The sequence below is a fragment of the Microtus ochrogaster genome, linkage group LG8 (assembly GCF_000317375.1).
Source record: "Microtus ochrogaster isolate Prairie Vole_2 linkage group LG8, MicOch1.0, whole genome shotgun sequence".
Taxonomy (NCBI): domain Eukaryota; kingdom Metazoa; phylum Chordata; class Mammalia; order Rodentia; family Cricetidae; genus Microtus; species Microtus ochrogaster.
Window position 1 is genome coordinate 8,178,435 of NC_022033.1, and position 11,602 is coordinate 8,190,036.

Below are 11,602 nucleotides of genomic sequence, written 5' to 3' on the forward strand. Positions count from 1 at the left end.
AGGTCCTCAGGTCCTAATGTTTGTGAGACAAGTCCTTGACTGAATGAATCATGTCCTCAGCCCAACATCGCCATTTCATAAATAAGGAAAATTCAAGCTGGTTAGGGATTTTCGCAGAATCTCAAAGCTTGTAGAAAAAGATCTTCAGAATCAAATAAGATTCCAAAATTCTTCCCCACTGCTTTCTTGGAGTCAAAAAGGTTTTTTTGTTGTTGTTTATTTGTTCGGTTTTCTAGACAAGGTCTCACTGTGTTGCTCTGATCGGCCTGGGAATCACGGACATCTGCCTGCATCTGCCTCCATAATCCTGGGACTAGGGGGCTCCCTACTAGAGGCAGGCCTCAAGTGTGAAGGGACATTTATAAGACATATTTCATTATCACAGCAATGGGGTGTGGGAGGCATTTAAGGGGCTGGGACCAATGGAACTGAGAGGCAAATACACAGGACAGGGTCCCATGATACAGAAAGGCTCAGGCCCAGATGTCTAGAGTGTGGAGGGGTTGAAGGACCAACCTCCTGGCTCCTGAGACTAAACTCTAACCGGCTGTCATTTCCTACTGGAAAATCTTAACACTTCTCTGGATTCCAGGGAGATAAACGGGGACAGCAGACTTTGGGTCTCACTCATATGGTGCCCGGCAGGCAGTGACTTCCCAGGCAACGGCTTTTCTACCTCATCAGCCTCAGGGGTTTCTCTCCTAGGAAGAGTAGGGTCAGAAGATGCCCATCGGGCTAGGCTAGCCGCGGAGGACAAGGCCTTCTGTCTGCAGAGAAGCCTTTGTTTATTAAAAGCTGGAGTCCATCATTCACCCCTGAATTTCCTGGCTCGATGAATGACCACTGTTTATGTTTGTGTTTACAGTCGATTTGGGAATAAGCATCTCCAAGGATAATGCAGCTGCTTCTTCCCCCAAGACAATGGAGGCCCAAGCTGTGGCCGATGCCAGCGGAAAGAATCTTGGGAGAGAAGCCAAGCCCGCCGCACCAGCTGCTAGATCGCGTTTTTTCTTGACACTCTCTCGGCCTGTACCAGGACGTCCCGGGGACCAAGGCACGGATTCATCGGCTGCATCGGGCAGGCTTGATGTCAGCCCCGGCACAGCGCCTGTGAACAAAGACCCAAGTGAGCACGGAGCACTTCCGGTGGCAGCTGCACCCGGGCCGGCTGCGGATAAAAGGCCAGGGTGCACTGAGGCCAAGCAGCAGGCCTTTCCTGCCACCTGCCTGCCCGCACCTTCACCACCTGAGTCCCAGGCAGAAAGCCCCTCCAAGCCCAAAGACTTCGGTTTTTTCGACCGATTGTTTAAACTGGACAGGGGAAGAGAAAGTATCCCAGTCGACAGCCAGCCTGAAGAAGCCAAGGAGGTGAGGGACCAAAACCAGGCCGCGGAGACTCCTGCTTTGCCCGGGAATCCCCATGGTGTCCTTGCTGGGGAGGTAAGTGTGTGAAAGCTTACCTACTTCCTCTCCAATGGGTGCTTCTGTGGGGGACCCTGACCGCGTGAGGCTACTGCGCATGTCACCCTATAGTCTCCGAGGTTCTAGACAAGGTAAGTTTAGCTTCTCCTCTGTGTTTGTGTAGGCAGAACATCCAAAGAGCTAAGTATCTGGAACCTCTCTTTTATGGTGGTAGGTGACGTCTGCAGAGATAAACCTAGCCTCCTTATCCAAGGCTGGGGGTACAGGGCCATGTTTATGAGCCCAGACAGAAAGGTACTAGAGTAACGGAAATGACTTATAACAAGCTTATGTACCAGGCTGGGGATGCTCTGCATCTCCGTGAGTGCTCGCCTAGCCTAGTATATTTGAAGCCCTGGATTTGATCCCCAGTCCTGGATACACCAGGTATGGAGGAGACTCGAGCTCTTAATCCCATCACTTGGGAGGTGGAAGCAAGAAAATCTGAAATTCAAGGTCATCCTTAGCTACTTAAAGCCAGCCTGAGATACATAAGACCATGTCTCAAAAACAAAAAACAAACAAACAAACCCCAAAGAATGAATTATGCCATGACTATAAGATTCCAGACAAAATTTCTAGGCAGTTGAAATTGAAAAAAAAAACCAAACCAAAAAAACAATTAGACCAACACATTGATGCCTCTTGCTATCAACATTTTCACTACGCCCACAAATTTGGAATCAGGGTTTATTTTCAAATGTCCTCCTTTCACGCGTCCACTCCCAAACAACTGTACTAATTTGACAGTTCAATGAGCAGCATGCGGGAGGGGTCTGGACTCACTGCGGGTCAGCCTTGCTGCAGAAAGCACCTCGCCGTGTGCACAGGCCAAGAGCCCTGAGCTGTTCCTCTGAGGGCTATGAGCCCGTCACCCATATTCGTGATTCACAGTTGAGGGCAACTGTAGATACCCATGGCCCAGGTAGAGAAGCTCTGGCTGGGTTTGCACTGTTGCTCATGGGCTCCGAGAGCCACTCATGGCTTTGGAACAACCGTAGGTTTATAAAGGGTAGGGATCTGAAGCCAGGCCATCGCCTGAGTGAGGAAAAAAAAAAATAAAGCTATTCTTAAGGAGATAGTGAAACACTGTGCTCTACCCGTTGTGCCTGGCGGCCTAGTGATTCAACCAAATCCTCCTTAAACAAGTCAGACCAGCATCCCTCAGCTAGATCTTGAAGGTGTTCAGTCACAAACCCCAGGCATACTCAGTCCACCCTGACTCTCTTGGGGGCCAACAGTTTTGCTTTGTGAAGTCGGCCTCCTCTGTTGGGCTGGGATGAGGGGACACCCTCCCAGACGGCACCTGAACTTAGTTGTGGTTCCCAGGTGAGATTGGCTTCGAGATGTGATCTGTGGAAGCAACACAGCAAGTATGGAGGAGTCCGGCCCAGGGGGTTTGGGGTTGAAATCATCTTCCGGAGAAAGCCCTCCCCCAATTATAAACATGTTTTCTTTCCTGGAGAAAAGACATCTCCTACTTATATTTGCCAAAGAAATGTGTGTGGCTAATTGTGTTACACTTCAAATTTGCATTTTTTTTGGTTGGCGATATCTCTGAAATTGGAAATATTGAGTGTCCATTGTGTACTATGCTCATGTAAAATATTTTCTTTTTGCAAAGTATAAGATAACCATTTCTCCTTCAGCCCACAAGTGCATGGATATTTGGATGCGTATATGTGCAAAGTTTTTTAAAAATTGAACAGCAAAAAAAAAAAAAGTCCATAGCCTTCTGATTTGTACAGGTTTCTTATCTGGCCCCTGTGGCCTACTTCTGTGTTTAGAGGAAAACCAATTTTTTTTAAGTATAGTGAGAAAATACAGCCCTCAGAAAATAACACAAATATAACATCCCAATTAGTACCGCCACAGCACAAAGTTAAACACTGGATTCAGAATTCTTAGGGTGAATTAGGCGGTGGTTCTGCCACGTCAGCTTTCCCTCCCCGGCTCCCATCCCCCACAGTTCTGTGCCTCCACCCCCCCACTGTCACCGCATGCTGGGTTTGGAATTCCAGCCACCGACCCACCGAGTCCTGAATTAGAGCCGAGATAGCCGGCCCCCATCTCATCCTGGGGGAGGGGAGGGGAACACACAAATCTGTGTTTTCAGAATAACAATCTCATTTGTGTGCCTTATAAAACTACATTCAGACCATAGCATAATTAAAACAAGGCCAGAATTCACGCACAAATGGAGCATTTACCCCAGAGGCCAAAGAAAAGATAAATTATAGACCTGAAAGTCTGACTGAGCTGTGATTCACACAGACCAACTGGCTGGCAGGGACGCGCTTTCTTCCCCTCTCTCTCCCCAGCTGAACCGAGCTTCCAAGATAAACATTTAATAGATTTCCTCGCACGTGCACAAAATGATCCTATGATGGAAATCAGGCCTTCCTGGTTATAAAAGGAAACACTGGGTTTCTGTTTCCCCCGTGGTCCTTCCAGGGCTATCTTTGTGGTTGGGGGTGGGTGCCAGGGACGAGACCTTAAGATTTCAAAATGCTTCTCTTTGCTTATAAATGTATTCAAGTTCTGCGCTGATTATTTAAACACGAACCTTGTGCAAGACAAAGTGGTTTGGCTTTCCTAGTCCTGGCATCTCATCTAATGAGTTTCTTCGCCCCTCTCCCAAGCTTTTTATCGTTACATTTACTCATTTATTCTGTGTGCAGGCATGCACATAGGTCAGAGGACAACTTTTGGAATGATTTTCTCTTCCCATCACGTGGGTCCCTGAATCAATCACTGGTCAGGTTTGGCAGCAAACACCTTCACTCGCTGAGCCATCTCCTCGGTCCTTGTAGATTTTCTTAAGGGATGGCTTGAGTCACTCAGGGGCCCCACATCTGAAGAGTGAGCGAGCGAGCTTGCTGTTTCTGCTTCCTGCTCTCCTTCCGTCCAGCAATGCCTTCGGAAGTGCTCATCGAGCTCTAAAACGAGAAAAAAAGCTAGATGTGATGATACCTGTCTGTAATCCCAGCACTTGAGAGGCCGAGGCACAAGACTAGGATGTTCAAGGTTATCCTCTGCTACTCAGTGAGAAAGAGGCCAGCCTCAGCTGCACGGGATCCTGTCTCAAAAGAGCAAAACAAACAAGCAACCACAAAGGAAACTGCGAATGAGTGAGCAATCAGCTCCTGAGTGTCTAAGCTGTAGGTGGATTGGGGTTGGGAATAGGAGAATGGCCATTAAAATGGATGGGAGGGCAATGTGGAAAGTGTTATCTAAAGTGACAAGGAAAAGAGCGTATGGGGGGGGGCGTGTGTGTGTGCGCGCGTACGTGCGTGTGTGTTTTCTTTCCTTCCTTCTTTCTTTCTTTCTTTCTTTCTTTCTTTCTTTCTTTCTTTCTTTCCACAACACCAAGCAGTACTTAGAGAGTCTACTGCCCTGTTTCAGCAGCACTAAAAACCCTTCACACTGTTGGGAAAGTTTGTTAAGCCCACAACCTATCTGTTATGAACAGTGGGTTACGAGTTTGTGTTAGTCTGAGGCAGTTATTAATGCTGAGGCTTTCCCCCTCTAATAACTGTGAATTCAGTTATCAGTCTAGAAGGATGCAGGTGACAGAGGTGCCACCTGCAAGCCCTCGTTGGCCTCTCCCCTGTCACCTCTCCCCTCCACACCTTGCCAGCCGCAAAACTCAAATTCCATTTCATGCCCAAGTAAGAGTGAGCTCCTGCCTGTGTCCCCAGGTGCAGCCCCAAAGTAGTTACTAATGCCCAAAACAAAAGCCGAAAGCTAGGGGTGTAACTCAGCTGCCAGTGTCTGTCTAGTGTGCCCGAGACCCTGGGTTCCAGTCTCAGCATTGCATAAACTAGGCATAGTGGCTCAAGCAGGGAACCCCAGCATCAGGAAGATGGAAGGCAGGAGGATCCAGAATTCAGTTATCCCCAGCTATATAGTGAGTTTGAGTCCAGCCTGGACTGCATGAGACCTTGTTCCAAAACAAAGACACAAACAAGAACATTCCATTAAACTAAAAATCTCTATTCACCTGTCTGTGCTGATGGGGATCAAGCTGAAAAACAGCAAGCCTTCGGGTCAAGAAGAGCCACTGAGACACAGGAAGAGAGGGAGGGAGGGAAGGAGGGAGGGAGGGAGAGAGGGAGGAGGAAGGAGACTCTTGGTACAGGAAGCAAGGGGGAACCATTGGCCTTCTTTGATGCTTTTTCTACCCCTCCATCACCAGTCCCAAACAATCAGCATGGTTAACGGAAGAATTGCATTCCCCAGCGAGCCCATGGCTTTGGGTGATGTAAATCCAGTGTCTGGAGCCCTTGCTCTCCTCTGAGGAGACACAGATGAGCTTTACACACGCTAAGGTTTGTCTGCAAAGGAACAAAGACGGGCGGTTGTGTTCAGTGTGGCGCCTCCGCAATGCCTCAGTTACTGGGCTCAATTAGAAAAAGCAAATAAAGTTGGCAGAATTGCCTCTTTCTTCCCCTAAAGAGGAAGGAAGTGGGAAAGTAAGAATCATAGATCTCTTTCAGAAAACATGGCAGAGGACATGGAAATATATATATTCCATTTTACATATGTATGTTGCCTGCTTGATTATCTGTGTACCACATGCATGCAGTGTCCTCAGTGGCCAGAAGGGGGTGTTAGAACCCCTGGAGCGGGAGTTAGGGTGGGTGCTATCCCCACCACCCACCCTAAGAGCAACAAATCTCCTAACTGCAAAGCCAGCTCTCCAGCCCTTAGAATTTTATATTTTCAAGTTTGTTTTATTTCCATTCAAAGTCTGGTCTACGTGGATCTCTGTGTATCTTGTTTCAATCCTGTATGATGACAACACACATTTAAACTATTTTTTCCAAGCACAGTCACCATTCAAATGGCCCACTTTATAGTTTCTTATTTTGTTTTCGGTAATGGCCCACTTTATAGTTAAATTTGTTTTCTGAGGCATTTATCGCAGTGCTGGGGATGGGACCAGGGCTTTGTGGATGCTGGACAAACACTCTTCCAATGAGTGCTCAACCCCAGTACAGGGATTTTTTTTTTTTTTTCAGTTCTAGGGTCCTTTGCAAGAAAAACGTTCAGAGTGAGAAAGACTCCACTATATCTTAACTCTCCGCCAGCCTCCGCGTGCACCAACTCTTCCACGGAGAAAAAGAGAATGAAAAATACTGAAATTATTAGTAGTGATTTCTTTCCCATGATGGCTTAATGAATGTAGTTTTCCTGTTTGTTTCTCTATATTTTCCATTATTTTTAGGTTGTTTTTAATTTGGGGCGGGGTATTGAGACAGAGTATTGTAATATAGCCTAAATTAGCCCCAAGCTCGAGGCAATCCTCCTGCTTCAGCCTCTCGAGTACTGGGATTGCAAGCATGAATTAGGAAGCCTGGTTTGTCTGTTTCCTAAAATGAGCCATGGAGTGAATCCCCCAAGCCAACAAAATACAAACCAAAACCCACAACCCAGCATTTCCCCGGTTCTTCCAGGAGGTGGCGCTATGAGGCTGGCCCATCCCAAGTCACACTGGCCATCTGGATCCCTCTCTCGCTGGTCTCAGGCTGCCCAGAGATGATTTCCCTCCCTCTCCTCACTTCCCAAACTCAGCGATCCCGGCCTTGGGTGGCAATTCCTTGCTCTGAAACAACGCTGGCGTTTCAAAGAAACCTGTCTTCAGCACTGTCTGACAGTGGCAGTAGAAATGCCCTTTCCTGATGGACAGTTTCTAGGTTGCTTCAATTGCATTCTTTCCCTGTCTGGCCCTGCGCTTAAAGCATGAGAAGGCATTTTTATTAGTCAATGAAAATCAGAATAGGAATTGTGAGAAAAATAAAAGCAACATTTTCCTACACTGATAATACATCTTTGATTTTTTTCAGTAACTGTGAGCTTCGTGGGGAAAAAAAACAAAACAAAACAAAAAAACATATATTGTGTTTGGAAGAATCACAATTCCCTAATGAAGCCACTCAAAATGCTTTTGGTATCTTCTTCCCAGTGGCTGATTTACTTCCCTTTTAGGCAAATTATCATCTTTTTCTCCCTGGACTCTAATGGCTCCATCGAGGTGCCTCTGCTCCGAGATGAAGAAACCCTCGCTGCTGTCCCAACATCCCAGGGGAGAGGAGAACCGGGTCCCTCGCTTTCCTTTGATCCCAGGCAGCGCCCGGCACAGCTCCAATTTCTCAGGGAGTCAAGGCATGAACATGAGCCGAAGTCACTTTCATGCCTCCCCTCCTTTTCCTTCCATTGGAGCTCCTGTGCTTTTGCCAGGTTCCTGGTGTAAAGATTCCAATGACGTCACTGCTGCCCAGCTTTCAGCCACCGTGGTCCTGTTCCCAAGACCCTGCAGCCGAGGAGGCCACAGCTTTCCTCAGAGGGAGAAGGCAGGAAATCACATCCGGGCCTGTCCCTAAAACTTAAAACCAACGCGGTAATGCACTCTCCTGGCTCAAAACAAGAAATTACAATCGATACATGTGCCTACCATGTCCCTGACTGAACATCCTTTGTATGTTAGTGTATCTTTCTATCATTTCTTTGGACAGAAATAACATCTGCTTTGTTATTTCTTTCCTTTCCAGACATGTTAATCTAGAATTAGCCGCTATCTGCTCCACGCTGTTTGCTCAGGTCGTGTTTTCCTGGTCTTCACATAGAGACTTCCTCATTCCCCATGCCTAAGTAGTCTACGGATAGACAGACATGCCATCATGTCTTTAGCCATGTCCTGTTCACGGTCTTTCCTGTCTCCCCAACTATTTTCGTCAACCTTCCTACAGCAAACAACTCTTTCCTTCTCGCATTTAGCCCATGTGATCTTAGGTTTAGAATAAACTCTTAGAAATGGAATTGCTAGGCATTTTTTTTTAATATTTGGCAAGTGCTTACCATAAATTACCAAGTATTTACTAAAAATTTTCCAAACTTGCCCTCTACCCAGACTCTGCTTTGACCAGCAACGCCTGGGCGCCTGCTAGCATGCCTGCCGGATGAAGGTTTTGTACAGACATTCGGATTCTTTGAGCTCTTTCTCTGTCCTAGATACAAAAACCTTCAAGTCTAGAACTGTACAATTTCCCTCGTGGTTTCTTTTAGTAGCGCCTTTACCCATTTGGATCATTCCCCTGAGCCGAGGTGGGGCTATGACAACAAACTAAATGTCACACACACACACACACACACACACACACACCTCTCAGTTGACCGTTGTTTGTCCCTACGCATTTCCTCAGGATGTCCTCCTTCGGCCTTCCTGGGCTTGCATATCATTCCCGTCTTAGACTAGAGCCCCGCACATCTTTAGGATCAAAGAGATCACATAGCTTTTGGGAACATGGGAAAAATATCCATCAGTGAAGAAGGATAGGGAGGAGTGCACTTAAGATCAAATCCATTGCTGGGTGGGCATTTGAGCAAACCAGGAGGGCGGAGATGAGCCAGAGAAGACAGGGTGGTACCTGCAAACCTTTCGCTATGGAATCACAGAGGTCAGGGTTCAATCTCAACTCTGCTCTTTGACCGTAGGCAAGTATTTATTCTTTTCATACATCAATTTCTTCATCTGCAAAATTGGAATTGTAAGCAGACTCTCCTTCATCAATCCTCATAATCCTCATGAGAACCAGTGTAGTAGCATAGAGCCAGACCAGTGTGTTTAGTGGCTCCTAGAACAATAGAGGTCAACGTGGAGACTCACAACTGAGCCAAACGCTGAGAGCGACCGTTGAGAGATTAACCCTAACATGACATTTATATCAACCCCGCCCCAAGTCATGGAGAACGCTGGAGAAGAGGGACAGAGAGAAAGAGAGAGCTGGAGGATGGCGGGAGAGTTGTGGCAGGCTGTGCTCTGGACACAACACGACTCTCACTGGCACAAGCTCGCTGAAGCTCTGATCACTTGCAGCAGACCTTCAGGACGTCAAGCCAACGTGATCGGTGATTACCCCAGTAGGCAGCTGGACTACGTGGATTCCAAAATAAAAAGAGAGAGCATGAAGATGGAAGGGGCCTGTATTGGGGGTATGGGGTGAGTGGAGCCCTGGGCTGGGTATATTGAAAATACTCTGTATGGATGTATGAAGCTGTCAAAGAATAAATAAAAGGTATTGTTTTAAAGCTGCACTTATTTACGTGTATGCGTGTGCTCACACACATGTATGTGGAGGTCGGAGGACAACTTGTGGGAGTCACTTCTCCCCCTCTACCGTGTGGATCCCAGGGAGCGAACTTGAACTTATGTCATCAGGCTTAGCAGTAAGTGCTTTCACCTGCTGAAGCAGCTCTGTTTGACTCATTGTTTTTATTCTATGCAAGTGAAGGTTTTGCCTCAGAGGACAGAAGAACACATCAAATCCCCTGGAACTGGAGTTAAAAATGGTTGTGACCCATCATGTGGGTGCTGGGAATCAAATCCAGGTCCCCTGGAAGAGCAGCCATAGCTCTTAACGGTGTTGAGTTTCTTATCTATTCAAGGTACTTCACGGGACAAAGTTATGGTCGTGTCTGTGGTGGTTTGAGTAAGAATGCTCCCCATAGAAGCATGTATTTGAAATCTTGGTCATCAGGGAGTGGAACTGTTTGAAAGGATTATAAGGATGAGGAGGCGTGACCTTATAGGAGAAGGTGTGGCCTTGTTGGAGAAAGTATGTCATTAGGTGTGGCTGTTGTGGCGTATTACTTTAACTGTGTAAAGTTGTGTTGTATTTGTTTCACCTTGCCTGACTAAGGCACCTGACCACTCTAATAAAATGCTGAACAGCCAATAGCTAGGCAGGAGAGGGATAGGTTGGTTGGCAGGCCGAGAGAATAAGTAGGAGGAGGAATCTGGACTCTAGAAGAGAAAGGGGGAGAGAACAAGGGAGCAAAAGAGGGCAATGCCTGGGGTCTGCCAGGTAGCTGCTGCCAGACAGACAGACAGACACAGGGGAAGCAATGAAAGTAGGACATACAGAAAAGAAAAAAGCCCTGAGACCAAACAGAGATGAAGAGAGACAGGTTAATCTAAGTTATAAGAGCTAGTGGGGCAAGCCTAAGCTAAGACTGAGCATTGGTAACTAACAATAAGTCTCTGTGTCAGGATTTGGGAGCTGGTTGGTGGCCCCCAAAAAAAATAATCTACTACAGGTAGGCTTTGAGGTTTCAAAAGCCCATGCCGGACCTAGTCATCCTTTCCCTTTCTGCTGCCTGTGGCTCTGGATGCAGAACTCTAAGCTCATTCTCCAATGCTACGTCTGCCTGCCCACTGCCATGCTCCCTACCGTGATGATAACGGCCTAACCCCTGAAGCTGTAAGTGAGCCCCAGTTAAATGTGTCCTTTTATGAGTTGATGTGGTTGTGTGTCTCTTCACAGCAAATGAACGATAGCTAAGAAAACGTTGTTAAGGTCACACAAGTTAGAAGCACTTGGGAGATCAGCCTCTGGGCACGCCCGATAGGAAAAACCTTCATTGTGTTAACTGATGTGGGAGGACCTGCCCAGTGTGGGCAACACCATTCCCTAAGCTGGCGAGCCAGGTGAGCTCCAGCATGTATGCATCCGTTGCTCCCTTCTTCTGACTTCGTATTTAATGGGATCAGCTTCTGCAGACTCCTGGTGCCTTGACTGCCCTGCTGTGATGGACTTTGGCAGGAACTAGGGGGGGTCCTGCCCTGTTCAGTTGCTCCAGGTCCGAGCATTTTATCACAGGTACAGGAAAAGAAACGAAGGTGAGCGCTTTTAAATTTGGAGAAGCAAATGTATAGGCTGTGATTTTGGAAACTCGTCAGCGCATTCCTTAATAAAAATGAATGACGCCAGTCTCACTTAGATCAAATCATTCATTTGTTCATTCGTCCCTTCTTTCGGAGCATCTGCTATGGGCGCGAGTCCAGGTGTAAGTGGTGGACACGGGTGAAGAAGAACAAAGCTTCCCATTCTAGGGGGAAAAGAGGCACAAAGGAATGAATGGGTGATACTTTTAATACAACGAGCGATTTCTCCAGCTCCTTGCTCTAGCTTGATGCCCAGGCTGGAAAATGCCCTGCCCTGTGTATTGCAGGATCTGCTTGGCAGTATTCCCGGAGTCTGCCTACCAGATGTCAGTGGGACCCTCCGTCGTGAAAATCAAGACTATCTCAGCAATCACTACTACAGGTCCCTGGTGGGAGGAGGAGGCCCAGTGTTAG

At 47.2% G+C, this 11,602-nt stretch overlaps 1 protein-coding gene across 7 annotated transcripts in view; it reads left to right on the forward strand.

Annotated features, from left to right (window-relative positions):
* Positions 1–834: 834 nt before the first annotated feature.
* The window catches only part of Bcas1 (breast carcinoma amplified sequence 1), a 56,450-nt gene continuing 45,682 nt past the window's right edge, over positions 835–11,602 (forward strand). For 6 of the 7 annotated variants that reach the window (XM_026787047.1, XM_026787049.1, XM_026787051.1 and 3 more), the window contains exon 1: positions 835–1,440. In XM_026787047.1, coding sequence (XP_026642848.1) covers positions 850–1,440 — 591 coding nt within the window. In that variant the 5' untranslated portion in view covers positions 835–849. The remainder of the gene's footprint in view (positions 1,441–11,602) is intronic. The other variant, XM_026787053.1, reaches the window with a different exon arrangement.